This window comes from Emys orbicularis, chromosome 16 (genome assembly GCF_028017835.1).
Source record: "Emys orbicularis isolate rEmyOrb1 chromosome 16, rEmyOrb1.hap1, whole genome shotgun sequence".
Classification (NCBI taxonomy): Eukaryota; Metazoa; Chordata; order Testudines; family Emydidae; genus Emys; species Emys orbicularis.
The window spans coordinates 26,469,281-26,491,557 of NC_088698.1; the positions used below are offsets into that span (position 1 = coordinate 26,469,281).

General features: G+C 39.4%; 1 protein-coding gene across 2 annotated transcripts; it reads right to left on the minus strand.

Moving 5' to 3' along the window:
* Positions 1-1,044: 1,044 nt before the first annotated feature.
* ANAPC5 (anaphase promoting complex subunit 5) lies at positions 1,045-19,938 on the minus strand. 2 transcript variants are annotated; one of them, XM_065417532.1, is made up of 17 exons: positions 19,631-19,938; positions 18,753-18,832; positions 17,475-17,584; positions 16,824-17,019; positions 14,836-14,902; positions 13,400-13,501; positions 12,314-12,504; positions 11,288-11,369; positions 9,906-9,995; positions 8,573-8,754; positions 7,754-7,889; positions 7,428-7,502; positions 4,747-4,868; positions 3,921-4,028; positions 2,723-2,870; positions 1,929-2,091; positions 1,045-1,403 (listed from the first exon to the last, which is right to left on the minus strand). In XM_065417532.1, the coding sequence occupies exons 1-17, from the start codon at positions 19,832-19,834 to the stop codon at positions 1,189-1,191; spliced, it is 2,271 nt and encodes a 756-aa protein (XP_065273604.1). In that variant the 5' UTR covers positions 19,835-19,938; the 3' UTR covers positions 1,045-1,188. The 2 variants fall into 2 exon arrangements, with proteins under 2 accessions (XP_065273604.1, XP_065273605.1); XM_065417533.1 differs by lacking the exon at positions 3,921-4,028.
* Between the last annotated feature and the right edge of the window lie 2,339 nt (positions 19,939-22,277).

A 22,277-nucleotide genomic window follows, 5' to 3' on the forward strand; every position in this document is an offset into this window, starting at 1 on the left:
ATCTATACCAAATAAATCACAGTAACTCCACTGAAGTCGGTAGATTTAGTTTTCATCTTGTTTGCACCAGTTAACAATAACTACTGCTTAATCTAGCACTTTTCATCTGTAGACCTCAAAGTGCTCTACAGGAGCAAAAAGTATCCCACTGAGGCACAGTGATGTGAAACAACTTACCGCACAGGCCAAGAATAGGACTCAGATTTCCTGAATCTCTATTCTCTGGACTCAGACTGTCTCCCAATGTGTGTGTGTCTATAAATACCACACACACACACACACACACACACACACACACCATTAAAAAGTTTTCTTCTAAGGATGGATCCAACGATAGGTGAGAATTGAGCCCTAAGTTGGCAGTTGTCCTCATTTATCGATACATAAAATCAGTGAGTAAAGTGCACACACACACACACACACACACGTGCCCATGAAACACACTCAGTGCATCTGCAATAAAAACGTTTAAGCTGATATAGGTTCCCTCACTGCACCAAAATGAATCTACCATGTTTTACTTTTTCCTACTATTCTTTGCACATAGATGTGTCTGTCTAGCACAATAGAGAGGGCAAGCAGTGGGACAAAGGTCCTGCATCAATAGGATTCTATTTCTTTCCCTTCTGCTAATATCTCTAGAAATAGTGCCTGAAGACATATTAAACGCAAAGACACTTTTTAAATGAAATTCTACATTCAAAGAAATACCAGTTATTTTAAGTTAGCAGAAAGAAGCTTTTGTCTGTAATTTCTACTCTAATATCTCCACACTGTTTTGCATTTACCAGCGTGAAAAATCTCAGTTACATCAGGAATTATTTGCATCACTAACCCTTTCCCCTCCACACATACACACCCTTTCCTGCCAATACCTCTTAGTGTTGGTCCTAGCATTAAATCTGTGAACTGCAGGCATTTTCTTTAAAAATCTGAATCCTATTTTGTGACTACAGAAGATGACTACTCATTTACAGAATAAAATGAGATGTGTGCAAACATCTACTTTCCACAAATCATTACAAGCAAAAAACAAAGTTTTCTAAACAGAAGAACATAGTTTATTGGTAATTATTTCCAAACAGTGATGATTGAACATAGTGAAGACATTAAAAAAAAAAAAACGGGGTGTGTGGGGGGGGGAAAAACAGTAGGAACACACAGAGAGAAGCCTCAGCTTTAAACACTTCACTTGAAGGCATTAATTAATGGAACACCGTGAGCAGGCAGCTCCTGGTGCACTTGACGGAATAGCATGGCACATTTGTTTCTTTCTTGAATCTTTCCCAGGGTGTGGAAGAGTCTGGCCTGAAAGTAAAGAACGTCTCTGAGCTGTTCTTTGCAGTCCACTTTTGCAAAATAAGTCTTGGCTTCATTTAGGTTCAGGATAGCAGATTCCAGAGCTGTCAAAAGGGTGAGGAAGTCCAATATTTAAAATTGTGTTCGTATAAACACCACGTGCAGTACAATCCCACTCTAGGGAGGCCCATTATGAATTAATTTTTCAAATTAAAAGCGCAGGTTTTAGCAATTTATAAAAGACTTCATGATGTGGGAGAAAACATTTTATTGCATCTTTTGTAAAAATAATGGACTTGGTAACATGGGCCTACAACTTCAGCCTCTGCTATTCAAGCTTTGCTGCAAGGTGTGGATGATAAAGTGTGCAGATAAACAAGGTTCTATTGTAATATTGAGTATTTTCAAGATGGACATTGTTCTTTTGGCCTCTCTGACATTGTGAGTCCAGACTCAGACCCTCTCCCCCCCGATTTTCCCATTCGATAACACTACCTGCCTTGTTATTGTTTTGATTTTATTACCAATGACGACATATCTCTGTGCTATTAAAATTCAAATATCTAAACTGGACTGTAGCTCATTCAAAGTTGAGAAGTATAAATGGGCATAATTATTCTTCACTCTACCTTCTGCCTTCTTTGGTGGAGAATAGGAAGCTGCAGAAGCAACTTGACATTTGGCCACCAAGAACATGGCACAGCCTTTGTCCAGTACCGCCCCGTGAGCCAAGATAGGTTCTATTGCCATATGCAGAATATTCAGCGCTTGTTCAGGAATACCAAGAATTAGCTGAAAGAAAAACATACTTTGCTGGTTTGAAATTGGTGTCCACAGGAAATAGCAGCCACTTCTGGTGAGGCCAACATAAGCTACTCGAATGCCACATCTGTTTTAAAAGGAATTGCTAGTCCAGACAAGATTTTTAGCTTCTTCCCATAATGGTCTAATCTGTTTCCATTAGCAGAGATGAGGCACTGTGGTGGTGAATGCCAGTAGGAATCTGAATTGATTGGCAGATACTGCCCAGTGTTGACAACCAGGATCCCCATCTGCCCAGAATAAGCAATACGAATGAACTCCATTAACCTGTGTTCTTTTTAAACCCAGCTCATGTCAACAAGTTACAGTACCACAAAGCCAACAAGATGGCATACGAAATATCAATTAGAGAAGTGAAGGCAGTGCCAACTTATAACCGCATATTCTATAACATACTGAGCCTAAAAGCCTCAATGACATTCAATTGTTTTTATAGACTTCCTTGAAAAATTTCACATTTTGAAATACATTTCATTCTTTAGAAGCAATAACTGAACCCTGACAGGATTATGTTCTTAAATCTAACAACAATAGCAATGATATCCAGATTGACAACATAAATGTTTGATTTGCAGCCTGTGAAAACATGAATCAAACTTACCTGGGAGAAAGCCAAGTTCAGGACAGTTTCAGAGGCCAAGTACTGTAGACGGTATTCTCTAGAAAGAGCGAGAGCCTGAAGCAGGACAGGCAGTGCTATTGTATGACATGAAGATCTCCAGTAAAGTTCTGCTATTGACAGAAGTACACTAACCAAAAAAAGAGGGGGGGGAAAAAATATAAAAGTGATACAGTTTTGCTGAAAATTTTGAAGTGTTTTCCCACCACACTAACCTCCAGAGAGCAAGCAAGTGGAAGTAAATTATTTATCCCTAATAGTACTCTCTCATTTATTCTTAATAAGTTAAAATACCACATGCACAATAAATCTGAATTTCATCCTTAAAAGGGATTCCACCAAATTACCATGAATAAAATACTATTGTGATAAGTAACACGGACGATTATGATGACACAGAGTAGAGAAACACAATCTCTCTCAGTTTACTTTAGGCACAGTTGGTTTGTGTGGCTCTTTCACTCAACAGGGGAACTAGCCCCCCTCCCCCCCTTAAAAAAAAAAAAAAAAAAAAAAGGAAATTGTGGTTGCAAAACACCCACTCAGGGCAGATTTAGTACTTGAAACTACTTTGAATTTAGTTTTGAAAAGACTTCTAAATTTCAGCTTCACAGTATCCTTTATATCAAATTTTTAATTTGGTTATTAAAAGACCACCCGCAAACAAACCACCCATACCCCACACATGCCATAGGAAAAACAAACACACACACACACACACACACACACCTTCCCCCCCCCCCCGGAAAAAAACCTAAAGTTGAATTTTCACACTGTCCATGAAGAATTCAACTCATACATCCACTTTGATGATGGAAGTTTACCTATCACACTTCATTTCAAAGCTAAAGCTCAGTTTGTTGAGTGCAAACATGTGTAGTTAGGGGCCATTCCAAATAACTTTCTTTTAAAACAGTGTTGGTACCAGCAAGTTCATTTAGCTCAGCAAGTGAAAGCACTTTCGTGTTGCCATGGTATTGTTTCAGCTTATCACCACCCAAAGTTTTACATTTAATAATTCTTCTATACTACATTTATTAAATCAGAATATTTTCTTATCCAAATGGTGGATAAACTACAAATTAGTGAAGAAATACAGAACAGATTGTGACTATTGATGTTAATTAGTGTAAGGTAGCTTTAATATTCAAGGAAATCTCTGGAAATTAACAGTTCTTACCTAATCACCATCTCAGTGTTTTTTATATTTTGGCAGTGGATCAACAGTTTCTGCAAAAGTTTGTGCGCCTCGGACATTTGATTCTGAGCTTTCAATACAATGGCTTTTCTACAATAAAAAGAATTTCATTACCAGATGAGAATATTTTAAGACTCAATCCTTCACTTGGATGCAATGGAAAAGCACACTTGTGTTTTGTGTACTCCGCTTCTACACTTGTAAAGCTGCTTTCTACCCAAATGTGTAAAATTATAACCAGGGCCTGGTGGGGATGTTCCGTTAATAACATGTAACTTTTATATAGCACTTTTCATCCACAGATCTCAAAGCACTTTATAAGGGAAGGGACGTATTCCCTCCATTCTACAGATGGGGTAAGAGCCAGAAATGAAGCAACTTGCCCATGGTCACACTGTAGGTCAATGGCAAAACCAGGAATAGGCCCCAAGTCTCCTAATTGTTTTATTTAAATTCTGTATTGCACCTAGCTCCTGGGATAGCCACAGTGAACAGATTTCAAAATAAATAGATTAATGCATTCGCTGAGAGCAAGAGATCTATAGTCATAGAATAATTTATAAATGTAGGTCTTAAATCCATTATAGCCATTAAAATAAACCCAGGGAGGTGGGGAAAATGGATTATACCAGGATCATTGTTTTAGGATAATTATGGCAGAGTTAAGGAAGAAGAAAACATTATTGTAGTTCACTGAAGAGAGGTATGTCGAGAAAAATAATGTATTATCTCCAGCAAGCACTTTATTCCATCTTTATTTCAGTGGGATATTATTGCAAGATTTTTCTGTAGATTGATGGTTTCTTACCTGTACACGCCTTCGATGCTATTAAGTGCTGTAATTCCTGCCACAAAAGAATCGGCAACATGGTACTTCCCATCGTTCATAGCTCTATCGAACTGTATTTTCTGATCAAACAGCATCCACAGCTAAACCAAGAGTGTACAGAAATAAGTTTTAAGAAGAAACGGTGAATGTTCATTTTGTGATCCAAAGTTAAATCAACAGATATTAAATAGGGCTGTCAATTAATTGCAGTTAGCTCACGCGATTAACTCAAAAAAATTAATCGCAATTAAAAAATTTAATCGCAATTAATCGCAGTTTTAATCGCACTGTTAAACAATAGAATACCAATTGAAATTTATTAAATAGTTTGGACGTTTTTCTACATTTTCATATATATTGTATTCTGTGTTGTAATTGAAATCAAAGTGTATATTATTTTTTATTTATAGTATTTTTCAATTCACCTCATACAAATACTGTAGTGCAATCTCTTTGTTGTGAAAGTGCAACTTACAAATGTAGATTTTTGTTACAAAACTGCACTCAAAACCAAAACAATGTAGGCTCTGAAGTTGTACAAGTCCACTCAGTCCTACACCTTGTTCAGCCAATCGCTCAGACAAACAAGTTTGTTTACATTTACAGGAGATAATGCTGCCTGCTTCTTATTTACAATGTCGCCAGAAAGTGAGAACAGACATTTGCATGGCACTTTTGTAGCTGGCATTGCAAGGTATTTATGTGCTAGGTATGCTAAACATTCGTATGCCCCTTCATGCTTCGGCCACCATTCCAGAGGACATGCTTCCATGCTGATGACGCTCGTTAAAAAAAAAAAAAAAAAAAAAAAAAAAGCATTAATTAAATTTGTGATTGAACTCCTTGGGGGAGACCTGTATATCCCCTGGTCCGTTTTACCTGTATTCTGCCATATATTTCATGTTATAGCAGTCTTGGATGATGACCCAGCACACGTTCATTTTAAGAACATTTTCACTGAAGATTTCACAAAACGCAAAGAAGGTACCAATGTGAGATTTCTAAAGATAGCTACAGCACTCAACCCAAGGCTTAAGAATCTGAAGTACCTTCCAAAAATCTTAGAGGGACAAGGTATGGAGCAGGTTTTTCAGAAGTCACACTCCAATGCGGAAACTACAGAACCCGAACCACCAAAAACCATGTTAGTCTGTATCCGCAAAAAGAACAGCCACAAGTACTCCTGTTCTTTTTGCAAAAAAAGAAAATCAACCTTCTGCTGGTTGCATCTGACTCAGATAATGAAAACGAACATGCATCGGTCCGCACTGCTTTGGATTGTTATTGTGCAGAACCCATCATCAGCATGGACGAATGTCTTCTGGAATGATGGTTGAAGCATGAAGGGACATATGACTCTTTAGTGCATCTGGCACGTAAATATCTTGCAACCCCAGCTACAACAGTGCCATGAGAATGTCTGTTCTCACTTTCAGGTGACACTGTAAACAAGAAGCAGGCAGCATTATCTCCTGCAAATGTAAAAAAAAAAACCGTTTGTCTGAGCAATTGGGTGAACAAGAAGTAGGACTGAGTGGACTTGCAGGTTCTAAAATTTTACATTCTTTTATTTTTGAATGCAGTTTTTTGTACATAATTCTACATTTGTAAGTTCAACTTTCATGATAAAGAGATTGCACTAATGTACTTGTATTAGGTGAATTGAAAAATACTATTTCTTTTGTTTTTTATAGTGCAAATACTTGTAATCAAAAATAAATATAAAGTGAGCACTGTACACTTTGTATTCTGTGTTGTAATTGAAATCAATATATTTGAAGATGTAGAAAACATCCACAAGTTTTGAAATAAATGGTATTCTATTATTGTATAATTGCGCAATTAATTTTTTAGTTGCTTGACAGCCCTAACATTAAAGCATGCTATTTACAGACATAACTGACTATACTCCTGTTTATTAAAGAAGTTGTCTGAGTTTGTTGGATGTAACACATTGTATCAATAAACATCTTCAGCAGAAATGTGTAGGTCTACTAAAGAAATATGGCAAAAGAACCCCAACAGAGCTTACAGGATCACATTTAAAATAAAATTCTTTCCTCTAGTTATGTCCTGAATAATTGTTTTGGGGCAGTATGGCTCCCTTTGTAACATAGAAAAGGAAAGATTGGAAAAAATAAGTTTGCTGGATCTAGAAAGCCTTAAAATGATGTAGATGCTGTCCTACAGATTTACTCCATTAGGGTGTTTCCCAGTTCCACACAAATCACAGCCTCTTCTCTTAGCTCAGAGTTCTTGTATAGCACTTTGAACTTCAAGGCACTTTACAAACATTTAATCCTGATAATGCCCTCTGAGGGAGGTAAATATGATATAGCTAGCATTACAGCTAAGCTACACAGAAAGAACAGAGGACATGGAAGGAAAATACAAATAGCTCTTCACTCTGAGGCACTAATGAGAGAACTTTCTCAAGTTTCCAACTGTGGCACGTAATGTTTTAATGGCTTGCGACTTTGTGCAAAAATTTTTAGGTTTCCCATTAGTGACAAGATTTACATGAAACCAATTCAGATTTTCTAATGAAAACACATTTTATACAGGTACAGTAGGAATTAAGAAAATCAGATCTTACCCCCAACATATAACTCTGTCATGTGAATGTGTATTTTCTCTATTCAATAAAAGCTACACGTTACCTGTGCATGCTGACTACTGGGAGGGAATCTCTCTTTTAAATGTTTCAATATTTCTGAAGCAGCAGCAAAGCATCCCTACAACACAAGAACAGGAGTATGATGAGCAAGTAATAGTGCAAGCACTATTTTCCTTTCCTTAATTTCATCCCTGTACTACGAGACACAAACAGCTGTTAAGAGGAAAAGCTAAATTTCCCTCACCTGCCAAAATGTTGATCAGAACCACACATGCACACAGTTCATCAACAAAAGCCACTTTTTATCAAGGGCCTTTGAATCTTCTCCACCCATGTGATTTTTTTTGTGCAACTCAATGTAAGCCTCACCTGTTCTGCATGTAGCTCAGCCAGGTGACACAATACTACAGCAAAAGATTCCGTGTTATTCTGCTGAACACCCACATTTACAGCTTCTAGACTGTTCATGCTCAGCAACATCTGGGCTTGCTGAAGTGCCATGGTGCTACAGTGAGAAGAGCTTCATTTACTTTCATGCAACAAACATCAGAGATTTCTAATCGACACTCCAAAGTCATGATAAATTGCCACAGATTGCTTCTCCCGGCTTCTAGCTTTACAGTTTCCCCCCTTTTTGTTGTAAGCAACTGCTACCCAGGACCTCCCCACTGTGCCAGCACATTGAGTGCTCATGAACAAGGCATTAACCCAGCTAAGAGCTGAACACAGTTTCTATAAGGTGATGTCTCTATTTACCCATCCTCAACATTAAAACTTTGTTCTATTTACAGATCTAACATAGCGACTAAAATCTCTCCTATAGACTGTATCTGAGAGGCAGCCGTGTTAGTCTGCATCCACAAAAACAACGAGGAGTCCGGTGGCACCTTAAAGACTAACAGATGTATTTGGGCATAAGCTTTTGTGGGTAAAAAACCCCCATTTCTTCTGCTGAAATAAATCTGTTAGACTTTAAGGTGCCACCAGACTCCTTGTTGTTCCTCCAGACTGTGTTTTAAATGAGCCGAACTAGGAAAACAAAAATTCCCCCAACATCTCCTGAATAATAGCCTATATACTTGGTTTCAGCACATTAAACAGATGCAGTCGCTTGTGCACTTGTATGACTGATAGTAAAGGCATTGCTTGCAACATTTATAAGAAACAAAGTTTGATGAGAGAAAATACCTGCGACCATATAGTCTCCAAATGGCAGTTTTCTGTGCTATACTAATATCAATAAGCTCGGACAAGCTATGTTTCCAGTGCAACAGATCAGAGTCCTTTAAGGCATCCATTAGCTTGTTAGCGGTCTTTCCTGCAAAAGCTCTTTGCTGAACCAAGGACTGTATTCCCAGGGAAGCTAGATACTAAGGAGAGGGAAATCAAAAAACAAACATATTAAACATAGACACGCTACAACTAAGCAGGAAGCACAAACTACACTTCTACCTCGATATAACGCAACCCGATATAACGCGAATTCAGATATAATGCGGTAAAGCAGTGCTCGGGGGGGGGGAGGGGGGATGTTGCGCACTCCGGTGGATCAAAGCAAGTTCAATATAACACAGTTTCACCTATAATGGGGTAAGATTTTTTGGCTCCCGAGGACAGTGTGATAATCGAGGTAGAGGTGTATCAAAATTCCCACCTAAAAAACCCAAGTTATTATTCAATACAGATGACAAAATGCCGCTACAGGGATTTCTTCATATACGTAGTTAATAATACCACCTTGTAATGGGACGGAAGGGGAATCTGTAGTTTCCCACCCCACATTCCTGCAGCTGGGAAGCTAGTGTTTATATCTGAGTCACGCCAATGATTAAGTACTCACATGCACGCTTGTGTGCGCACACACAGAACTTTCTGCTTTTCCCCTGCCACGCCCTCAAAAAATACAATTTCAACCTTCCATGGCTCATACACCATCTACACAATTAGTTCCCAGTGCTTTGTCATATGCATCCCACCTGACTCCTCACCCCAACCCAGTTTTCCCCATGACTTTTACTTCCTCACCCCCAGCAATCTAGTGGCTGGGTTCTCTATTTGTTCTTGGGTATCAGAGGGTAGCCCTCTCTCTAAACAATCTAACGTCTGCTCTCAGCCTCCCCAATGTGAGCTACACTATTCCTTCTAGTGCTGCTCATTCTCTTATCTCAAACAGAAAAACTAGAGAGAGACAGACAACCACACTAACAGCCAGGAGACGTGGAGGAAGCTGGCATGAGACTTGCTGAGAGAGGGCTGCCCTGCAAGACCCAGCAGCTGGGACAGGGTGAAATGGGGGTGAAAGCCAAAGATCCCTATGGGAGCAAGTCCATCGTGTTTTTTAATTTAATTATGTTTTTAAAAAGAAAGAAAAAGGCAGATTTTGTAATCTAAAATAGATTGGGTTAAATCTCAGCTATACAGATTCATAAGATCAGCAAAAAGAAAAGCTACAGATCATACACTACGTGCGAGTGCACACACACCCTTCTCCTAGAATAAAGTTGAGGGCTGAGAGACTTACTGGCAATCCAAAATGTACAGCTTTTTTCACAGAGTGTTCCAACAGGACACAGCTATCTGATCTCTTCTGCTCCAAAATGTACAGCCAACTCTGGTATGGGAACAAGATAAAAAGATCATTGCAAAGGCATGATGTAAAATATTTTTGTGCAACCATTTAAAAAAAAAAAAAAAAAAAAAAAAAAAAGAGAGGTGAGGGGACACAAACTTGTGTGGTAACTTAAAAAACAAAAACACAATTGACTATAGAATCAGAGTCCCTCCTACAGAAGGCAGCAGCCCAGGAGGCTTCCATGTCAAGTCTGGAATGGTATAGTAAGTTATGCAAGGCACCCATAGGGTTACCTTACACAGGACTTCTGGGGTAACATCCTCTCTCAGTCCAAGAGATAGACCGACTCTCATGGAATGAGCCTTGCTAGAAAGTGGTGCTTTTCACCTTGGACCTACAAGTTTCCTCAATACAGTCTCAAAACCAACAAGACACAGAAGCCTTAGAACCTGCTCTGCTTCCCCAAGGAGAAACAGGTGACCTGTGTCACTTCGAGAGCTCCTTTCAGATAGATATGTTAACCCTTCTTCATATCAAGTGGACAACAGGAGCTCTTCTTTCTCCTCTCATGGGTTGAATATAACAAAGTGCTTGAAACTTCCTGAGCCAAAAAGCAAAGCTTAAAACTGAGCCATTATGCTGCAGCGTGTTTGGGAAGGCAGAGGAAGATGCCTAGTCTATGGCAGTTTTTCAGGTGGATCACCCCTCTTAGCAAGAGCACTGTTTACATTGCATAGATTTAGACAGGGACCTCTGCTGAGTGCTCTCTAGGTTGTAAATAAAAAACAAAACCCAAACCCCATCACTATAAACACACTCTATTAGTTAGTCTATAATGGACAGGAAAGAATTGAAAAAGAAGTTGCCAAAAGGGGAGAGGGAGAGAGAGAGAGAGAGAGACTAAAATCTTTGCCTTTTTCCGCTTTCCATTGGCTGAGAGCCTTATGCTCACTCTCAGGACAACAGAGGGATACGGGAAAAAAGGCTTTTATAAATTATCTTGAACAAAGTTCTTAAAAGTGCAAAGACTAAACATTCAAAGCATTGTGTATGGGTTTAAATGTATGACTCCCACTAAAGTCAACCAGCATTGCACAACTAAAAAAAAAAACAAAAAAACAAAAAAAACCAAACAAACAAACAAAAAAAAAATCTCAGGACAGCGCCTTGATATTTACTGAAGAAATAAAGAACCAAAAAAAGTCATCCTGAGGCAGGGAAATAATATTTAAACTACTACCAAACACTAGATATAGCTACAGAAAATGCATCAAAAGTCTAACTGATGGCTAAGACAAAGGCAATGTATCCCCTAAGCATGGCTGCCTTACCAAGCAGTGCTGCAAGCAAACATGATCATTGGACTCCTGTGCAATTCTGATGGCTTCCTGGAGAGCAAGCTCAGCTTGCTGACTATCAACAAATCAAAGATAGAGCACATTAATATTCTGTTAACAAATGACAAGTAGTATTATGAAGTCTCAAACGTACGCTGATCTAAACGATACATATCCCACTCAGAAGTGAACTCCAATTAAACAGTTCAGATGAGAGAGAGTATTTCCTCACATCTACTTTTTTGTTAGTCTTAAGGCTGAAGATATATATCACTAAAGATAGCCTCTACAATTCATGAGAAATTAATTGTAACTCATTACTGGGCCTTAAAGCACATGTATATGTTCAAATATACTCTGAGATTATTCTGATGAGTGCCATATAAAATACCTGCCTAGGTAGAAAGTGTTTGTACTCATCTTCCTGACCCACCTCCCATCATCACCAACTGTGATCCAGTCATATGGCAATGTATGCAGGCCTAAATTACAAGTTTTTGGGGGGGCAGGGACCTCTCTCATTTGTCTGTAGAACACCATGCATATCTACAGCACTGCAGAAACAATACCCCCCTCCACGAAGAGATTTAAAAAAATAAATAAATACCTGCAAAGTACTCTCTCCAACTCATCTGATCATTATCTTTGAGAGAGTAATAGGTTGGCAGCTATAGTTGCTCCTGAACATGTATCAGTTATAAATAAGCACTCACACCTTCTGACCTATGTAAGGTCGTGGAAGTGCAGCAGGTAAAGATCTAATTCTCTGGGAAACTGTTGTAATTGGACATAAAAAGAACCTCAAATCTTAGTATATTCCAAATGGTTCAGCCAACAGGAGGACCAAATGGATGTTAAAAATCAAATCAAGATTCAAGGACGGTTACAAATAGCCCATCTGTGCTTGTTCCCCAACTACAGAGTCCTCCTCCTCCTCTCCTTATCTAACTTTCAGAAAACAATAGCAGCACAAGGTCTATCTTGTGTTTCTTAACTATGCAGCAAGATGTATTAACTTACTAATGGCCAAACCGACAATGCAGCGCAGCTAGATTAAGAGCAGCGTATCTCAGACTTCGGCCATAACCTTCATCTCCATTGCTTTTGCTTTCTGCTCCAGTGAGAATCAAACGGTCAAAATAGTGAAGGAGACTGTGTGTTGAACTGAAGACATCTTGTACTCGAAGACTATTTAAGTAGCTTAAATAATGCTAAAATTAAAGCAGAATCAGCTTTAATTAAAACAGAATTGGTAACACAATTTTTAGATGCATGTTGTATCTTCTTACTGAGAAAGGTGGCAGTAGGATCTTCTGTGAATGAGAGTGTGTTTAGCAGGAAATATCAATGCAAACAACACGATTTAGACAGTTCAGAACTACTGGGATAAAGCTGATCATGTTCCATTTTGGAGCAGGGTCATTTGATATAGAGGAAACAAGGAAAGGCTTGCTTACCACAGCTAATATTTTCAACACCTCCCACCAGTCAGTGGTTCTAAGGCAAGATGTCTACATAGAAGGCATGAACCTACAGCTCTTACTCGTGTGAGACTGCTCACATGGATAGGGCTACAGGATCAGGCCCAAAACATGTAGTACAGGCCCAGACTGACATTCTGTCAAATGCATTTCACTTTCAGAGTTCAGACTTCTTTTAATAACCAGACCTGAAATCAATGTAAGTAATCAATAGCCACTGATACTGATCACCGGTACATTTCTTACATTCACAACGTTTAGGAGCGTAACTGTTTCATGTTATTCAAGACAACTTAATGTCAGAAAGACAAGTAAGTTTCAGGCCCCATTTCAAAAAGGAACTTAAACACATGCCTAACTTTTTGCACTTGAGTAGTGCCATTCAAGTCAATGGAACTTGTGCTTGAAATTGGACACATGTAAGTACCTAACTGAATTATGCTCTCTGTGTCTTTAAAGGGAGTCCCATCCTAAAATACTATATTAGCATACACAGAGATAATACAGATTCGTACAAATGTTTTGTATTTCAGTGTACAGTACAAATTATACAAAATAAACTGTATTTTAGAAATAGGAAGAACTGCCCTGTGTGCACGTTGGGTTGAGGGGGAAAGACACTTACTGCTTCAGCAAAGTCCGGATTAAACTTCAGCAAATTGTTCAATTCCTTTTGTAAAAATGCTGGAGTAAGAGCCTTTGTCTCGTCATTCTTTAATAAAGAAGCCTAGAATAAAAGGGCAAATTGTTGTTAAGTAACTAGGAATGGAGCGGTAGAATATTATATAAATAGATGCTAGTCAATTTATTATCTGTATAGCTTCAATTACATAAAATTTCCTAAGAGTTATGTCTGCTATCATGTTTAAATATTGCCAATAGCAATTTTACTCTCAATTAAAATTGTAGTATTCACATTTAGAGAGACCACAATCGTTTTGACTAACATGGAAAATCCGGTTTAAGATAGAGATTTCTTCAAGTTTCTCTCTTTGGAGATATAATCTATCGGACTTCTGACTTAAATTTATATCTGACTGCTTACAAAAAATTCAGGTAGCTATACAAAAACAATTCATTTATTTGCTTTGGGAAGAATACTGATACATGGGAAACCAAAAAAAAAATCCAGTTATTATAGTAATCATAAGTGATCACAAGACTCCAGATCTCAGGAAAATCACCGAACATTTTGATTTCTCTTGCTCCATAATATTGTCATTTTATTTGGAGAGACTATTTCTATACACATGCAGGATACTACACAATAAATTAGTTAAAAAAATCTAGAATGAAGTCAAAATATGATGCCACTGAAGTTAAATTCATAAATTTACATAACAGCACAGCAGCAAGAGTGTAAACAAAAATTGTACACTAGATGTAGAATTAAAGAGACCGGTAGCATTTAACAATTACTTAGAGACCTTAAAATGAATAAGAAGTACTTTATGCTATTGTACATACACCGCTACCTTGATATAACGCGACCCGATATAACACGAATTCGGATATAATGTGGTAAAGCAGTGCTCTGGGGGGCAGGGCTGCACACTCCGGTGGATCAAAGCAAGTTCAATATAACGCAGTTTCACCTATAACGCGGTAAGATTTTTTGGCTCCCGAGGACAGCGTTATATTGAGGTAGAGGTGTATTTAATATTGCTACCATGCTTCAGAGGTCTAGTTGTGCTCTTTGTGTGTTTAGTTTCTCTGCATATATTTACTTGCAGGAATGATCAATGAAACAGAAAATTTTAAACACATTTTGGAGAAACCAATTGGAAAGTATAAACTACAAATATTCCCATTGGAAACCTGATTCTGAAACACTCATCTCAAGGAACAGAATCATTCCACGACTTATGTGTCCAGTTAAAAAACTGTTTGAATTTCAAGTACTCACAATGAACTATTCACACACGAGATCTAAACCGAGAATTATTCAACAAAATAATTCTAATTAATCCAAGAAAGTGTGATGTTTGTTGATAATTCATAAACACAGAGGTGAAATTTACATTATGAATTATTTCCCAGCTCTAGTCTGAATTAACATACCTGCTGAGAAAGAAAATATTCTGCTTGCTTCTGGGAGAGAGGCCCACTACAAGATATTTCTTCTTCCCTGTTAAACAAACAATGGTTAGAAATAAAAGCAGTGAAAAAGAATCAGAAGGCTACAGCTGTGTAGCTTATACTGTAGCTATAATAAAGTAGGTACATTGGCAGGTGATACAAAAATAAGTACATTTTATCAGAGGCCACACACAATTTTAGTTTACAAAGTATTATGGTACATCATCAGTGCTCAACTGGAAGTGTGAAAAGTAACCAGGATTACAGAGATTAAACTTTAATAAAGAATAAAACCTGGCACATGGAAGCCACAATATAGTAGTCAGACACACAATTATAGGTTTTAATAGACAAAAAAGACTAAATACAGTATATAGATATGTCTGAATAAAAACAGACATACCACCTTGATGTCTCAACTGGTAATGAGACCATGGCTGAATTTTAATCTTCAGTCAGCAGAGACTATGAGCAACATGAGCAATGTTCATAATCATCTCAAGGAAGCTGATCACACAGAGGATCATGGCACTCTGCACAGCAAGATTAGTTCCAGAAAGCAACTGCTTTGCTAGAAACAGAACCTTGTTCAAAGGGAAAACAGAAATATATAACAAAAAGTAAAACTCTGAGGACAATTAGCTAGATTCCCAGCCGTCAGGAAGGCACAGAAAAGCTCAGGGACACAGAAGAGTCCAACTGCTGAAAATACAATTTAATGTGTATATGAAAACTACTTTTATTTAAAGATTATGTTGAAGAAAAAAAAAAAATCACTTTTACTGCATTAAAATCTTCATTGTTAGCGTTAATAATACTATTAAGAGGGGATATACAAAATCAAAAGTGCTAAGTGAAGGGAGAGAAAGTGGCACTGGCATCTTATACAGTAGTACTGTACTTAATTGAAAATAGAATTATTGAAGATTTGAGTTGCAGTTTAGAAACGCTGCCACATGGTGGCACCAAAGAAACCAAGTGGCCATCCCAGCACTAAATGTAAAAAAAAGTTTATCTTGCTCTCTGCAAAAACCGACCATGACCCATCCTCTTAATATGAATGAGATCATCATTAATGAAGGGTGCCATTATAGAAAGATGAGAGTACAGTATCAAATTCCCATCTATCTCCTTTCAAGCCATAATATAAAGCAAGCCACCCAACAATAAAAATAGTTGGAGCAGGAGATGTTCCATCCAAGCTAACTGTTCCATAGGGTTTTTGGAGATGGCTGAGGTTATCTTCTAAGAATGATGAAGGGATGGAAAGGAGGGTTGATTTTTCTAGTTTTGTTTTTTTTAAGGTGGTTGGCTGAGTTCCTATTTGATCTGTATCAGAGGGGTAGCCGTGTTAGTCTGAATCTGTAAAAAGCAACAGAGGGTCCTGTGGCACCTTTAAGACTAATGGAAGTATTGGAGCATAAGCTTTCGTGGTTGAATGCCCACTTCATCAGACGCAAGACCTTTTCGTGGGCATTCACCCACAAAAGCTTATGCTCCAATACTTCTGTTAGTCTTAAAGGTGCCACAGGACCCTCTGTTCCTATTTGATCTATCATTTTAATGCTGCTGGGAGTTTTGTTGTACTACTAATTATATGTTAGTGCACCTAGAACCTTGTGTAAGTGTCTTATTATTTTAATCTAAATAAATAAAAACACAGTAATTGAAAATTGCCTTCTGGAACCTGTAGTTTATATAGGTTACACCTCCATATTGAAGATCAAAGCAGTTGCAATCTGCTCTACTACCTGAGTTAGAATCCCAAAGGCTGTGCCTGTTTAGTTACCGGTGATAACACATGCATAAGGTTTATCATGATATTAACAAAGATAGGATACTTCTTTAATGTGAGTGTGGCCTTTGTTCAGGATCCCTGTTTTGACATGTAAAGAGGAATTTTTAATACGATTAGTGTGGAAGACTCTCTAGAAAGTGGAAAGACTTTACAGAAATCATTAATAAATTACCTTAGAGGTACATCGAGTTCTTCTTTTTCCATTTTCCCTTCGAGTTCTTCAGTATTTGTCAGCTCCATATCGGTCTCATCAATTCCAGTTTTTTTCTCATCATTCTGATAGTACTGTTGAAGTGCAGTGTAAAGTTTATAGACCTGACTGAAAGAAAGCTTGTTGTATGCCAAGATCATGTGGCGCAGAAATAAACCTATACAAGAAAAATATTTGTTACATTTGAACACAGAGAAAGATAGCTAGTTGTGGTGCCTAGTAGTTTTAGATCAGACTGAAAGTCAGTATTCCTGGTTCCAGCACTAACTGGGAGTGTAAACTTGCATTTCACTTCACCTCAGTGTCTCAGTATACCAATCTATAAAAGTGGCCCAATAATTCTCACTGCCTCTCAGGTGCATTGTCTAGTTTACTTTAGGGCCCAATTCCACAGGTAATCTGATCACAGAACTCCTATTAAGACCAATGAGAACTGCTAATGGTGTTGCAATGTGAAACATTTTTGAACAGATGCATTCTTTGTATACGGTTTTATTAAAAGACTGAGTATTTGTCCTAAGTAGTGCGCTTGTAATTGTTTTTCAAATATAAAGAAAATCTGTATTATGAATGGATTTCCAGGACAAAAGTGAAAGAATATAAAATACTTACCTACTACACTTGTTTTGTGAACTTCTGGTTCTGTCCCAGTAAATGAATCTGAAAGGTCATCAAAAAATTGTTCCATGTCTTTCAACTCCCCTTCTGCCATCAGTTTTATCCTAAACAGGAAGAGAAGTTTATAGAAATGTTCCCTTCCAATCCTGACCACCAAAATAAATCTCACATGAAAAACTCTTCCTCATTTCAGGTACTGGAAGAATGAGACACAAACCTAAATGAAACCAAATGGTTATTAGTTCACTTATACCAAAAGTGTTTCTAAATTTTTGAACATCTGGAAAAATGATCACTGATCACTTTAAAAAAAGAAATTGCATGTGATTATTTTTTCCATCTGGAAAAGGAGAATGTACAATGAACCAAATCACAACGTGTTAAATCATCAAAGTATAGGTTAAGTGGTAGTTACTGTAAGGAAAAAATATGCTGTATGCTACACTTCCTTTCCCTCTTTTTTTCCTTTCTCTAAAAATCAACTAAGTTTAAAATAGCAGTTATGTTTATGTTACCAAACTTTAAAGACAGTGATTAAAATCATATAAAACACAGAAGCTAATTGTTATGTAAAGCCTCTGCTCAAATGCGATTGTAAGATCTGTAACTTGTATCAAGTTCTGCAACCTTCCAAGGTGTGTAATATCCCATCACACAATCAGAGAGAGAGTGAACAAGGGAGCGTATGTGGGACTGAGCAGAGAGGAACTGCAAGGAGAAAGGAGCCCGGAGCCAGGTGTGTCTAATATAATCTGCCCTGAGAAGGCAATCACGGTGTGCTGTAAAGAAAAGAAGAACCTGGTATGCATGAAAGGAACTGGTCTGGGAATGCTTCTCGGTGATGGACACAGAAAGGAAACTCAGTGTACGTGAGAGGAGCTGCCCAGTTCCAAAATAAGAGGAAAAAGGCATGCACACAAGCCCCTGCTTCTTGACCTGCTCAGCAGCCTGGATTCGTGACCGCAGGCAGACACACCAGATCTACCACGCTTTGGCTTCTCGGCCTCCATGCTGTCTCCGGTCACTCTCCGCCTGTGTAAGTGTATGGGTGCATGAGGGTATGCATGCAGTGAATGTGTGCATGTATGAATAAGCTCCATCTCTTTTCTATCTGACCTAACAGCGGCATTGTAATAAAACTAATACAAGTGTAACCCTGGGTTGGTTTTTAGGGGAACAGAGGTAACACTAATAAAAAGGAAACGTGATGGCCCCATCTCTCTGGTAAAGCAGGATACACTCTCCAGCCAAAGGATAGATCAAATAAATTACCTTATTTGCACAGAATTTGCTAAGTTAGGACAGGATTCTTCAATAGCCTTATTCAATCGTGATAGCGTCATATCAGGACCCTATACAAAATGATAAATCCATTTTAGAAACCCAAACAGTCAATCTGGACCCAGAAAAAACAGCAACTTTACATCACTCTACATGTTAATGGATGTTATAAAGAGGACTGTGATCAATTTTCTCCATGTCCACTGGAGACAGGACAAGTAGTAATGGCTTAATCTACAGCAAGAGAGATAAAGGTTAGATATTAGGAAGAGCTTTCTATCTATGAGAACATCTGGAAAGTAGTTAAGCTCTGGAATAGGCTTCCAAGGGAGGCTGTGGAATACTAGTAATGGGAGAATATTAAGAATAGATTGGACAGACACCTGTCAGAAACGGTCTAGGTTTACTTGATCCTGCCTCAGCACAGGGGGCTGGACTTGATGACTTCTATGATTCCATAATAGTCACGAAAACATAACAACGCAGGCACAAAAATCCTTAGCCACCCTTATTACAATAGCAACATGTCACTCGCCCATTACCAAATGCGCACTTGCCCCAGGTGACGAGCAGGGAGAATTGTGTAAGGCTCTTCTGCAGCAGAATCCCCAACCTCAGCCCTTATCTAGTGACAGTCCCGCTCCACTCTCCCTTAGATCCCTGAGCAAGATCCATGCTCTAGAAACACTTGCTGCCTTTTTCTCCTGCGGCCCCCGCACTGGTGATGTCCAAACCCTCTCCAGGCAGCCCCTATTACCTGGGGGCAGCCCAGCCCAGCCCCTTCCACCCGGGGAAGATCCCCGGTCCCCTCCCTCCCCTTTTATTGCCCGCGCCTGCTCCCCTCCTCAGGCGGCCCATTGCCCCCCGACCTGCAGCAGCGGCAGCAGCAGCCGGTTGAGGCGCCGCCTCTCCAGCAGGCTGAGCTGGGCCCCGGCCCGGCCCAGCTCGCTGAGCAGCACCAGCAGCGCCATCTTGTAGGGGGTGACGCAGTCCTTGATGCCGAACACGTTGGCGTGCACCACCCCGTTGGTCATCATAGGGTTGAAGTAGAGACTCTCGTGCACGCTGGCCATGGCCGAGCCGGGCGAGGAGGGCCCAGGCAGCCACCGCTACCACAGCCCGAGCCTCCACCAACTCGCTAGGAAGCCATCCCCATCTCCCGGGCAACCAGCAACCCCCCCCCAAATAGCCAATCGTAGGAGCCGGTCTCAGTCACGTGAGCTCGCAAACAGCCAACCAGACTCAGCGAGCGAAGCGGTGGTGGCGGGGTGCAGAGCTCTGCAGTTCCGGCGGGAAACCTGAGCCCGGCCCCCGCGAGAGACTGAATGAGGGGGCGGGAGTATGGAGGGAGCGGCGCTGCGGGGGAGACACAGACAGCTTGGGGGGGGGCTCTCGGTGAGGGGGGGCTGGGAGAGATAGTGGGGTGGGGCACTGGAAGGGGAGGGGAAGTGGGGACCTGATAGAGGGAGGCACTTGGGGGGGGCGCGCAGGGCGGAGTGGGGGAGCGCAGGTCGGGGAGGGGGGCACTTGGGGGATCCCTGAGTGGAGAGGGGGATATCTGGGTGCGGGGAGAGCGTTGGGGGCACGGAGGAGAGGGGAGTGTTGGGCAGAGGGGGGCACTCTGGGAGGAGAGACACTTGGGGGGTGTGGGAAGTCTGCTGGTGGGTGAGGGGGTCTGAGTAGGTGGAAGGATTGGAGACCTTTTTCACACATTCATAGTTCTCTTTTTTTGTATCTCCTAAGAGCCAGACTGCCTGGTAGAAGGAGCTGCTTTGTGCTGCACCACTGGTGCAGTTTGACAAAAAAAGCCAATGAAGGGGGGGGGAATTATACCACTTCAAGGATGCCTTCCAATGGTGTAGAGCCAATGTACCACTTTTCCTCATTATGGCTAGTGTACCAGGATAAGGGACTGAGGAAAAGATGGGCTCTTCTTGGTTGTAGTTTTGGCCCTTTGGGGCTCTGCCTATCCAAAGTATGTTAGAACAACCCATCAGACTGCACAACGGGATCTGGCTCAACGGTATGTGGACAATTGAGTATTTTAGCCTACAGAGTAGAATCTCAATTTTTATGAACATCAGTTCTATGAACAACCAGTTATATGAACCATTTTTCCCAATGGAAAAAGAAAATCACATAACGAAGGTGATGTCATTGACAAATAAGTCAACATTCCTTCACATTCTCTTGCCTTCGGTGCACTGGAAATAGCTTTGCAGTGGTTTGAAGGACAAGAATGCAGTACAGGCGAATCTCATCTTACGCTGGGGTTACATTCCCTTGTCAGCACGTAAAGCGAAAATCGTGTATAGTCAAAATTACCTTGAGTGTAATGGCGGGTGGAATCGCCTGCACTACAGGTACAGTATTTAAATTGTTATTTTTCTCTTTTTTTTCTTTTCTTTTTTTTCTGACCGCGCAAAGCTGAATTCGCGCATGTTAAATGCGTGTAAGATGAGACTCACCTGTACGCCATACTGCAACATATACACCATGCCTACTGTAATTCTGAGATGTTCAATTTTATGAACTTTTTGATTTTATGAACTCGATCAATTCATAAAATTGGGGTTCTACTGTATTGAAGTTTTGCTTGTTTGGTACCACTTGAGAATTATTTTGCTTTAACCTTGTTAAATATGGAACGATCTGTATTTCTGAAGGGAAAAAAAGGTAAAATATAAACTAGGGCTGACGATTAATCAGTTAACTCACACAATTAACTCAAAAAAATTAACCGATTAAAAAATTAATCACACTGTTAAACAATAGAATACTAATTGAAATTTATTTAATATTTTTGGATGTTTTTCTACATTTTCAAATATATTGATTTCTATTACAACACAGAATCCAAAGTGTACAGTGCTCACTTTATATTATTTTTTATTACAAATATTTGCACTGTAAAAATGATAAACAAAAGAAATAGTATTTTTCAATTCACCTCATACAAGTACTGTAGTGCAATCTCAATCGTGAACGTGTAATTTACAAATGTAGATTTTATTTTGTTACATAACTGCATTCAAAAACAAACAATGTAAAACTTTAGAGTCTAGAAGTCCACTCAGTCCTACTTCTTGTTCAGCCAATCGCTAAGACAAACAAGTTTGTTTACATTGACAGGAGATAATACTGCCTGCTTCTTATTAACAATGTCACCTGAAAGTGGGAACAGGTGTTCACATGGCACTTTTGTAGCCAGAGTTGCAAGGTATTTACGTGCCAGATTTGCAAGGTATTTACGTGCTAAACATTTGTATGCCCCTTCATGCTTCAGCCACCATTCCGGAGGACATGCTTCCATGCTGATGACACTTGTTAAAAAAATAGTGTGTTAATTAAATTTGTGACTGAACTCCTTGGGGGAAAATTGTATGTCCCCTCCTCTGTTTTACCTGCATTCTGCCATATAATTCATGTTATAGCAGTCTCAGATGATGACCCAGCACATGTTGTTTGATTTACGAACACTGTCACTGCAGATTTGACAAAATGCAAAGAAGGTAC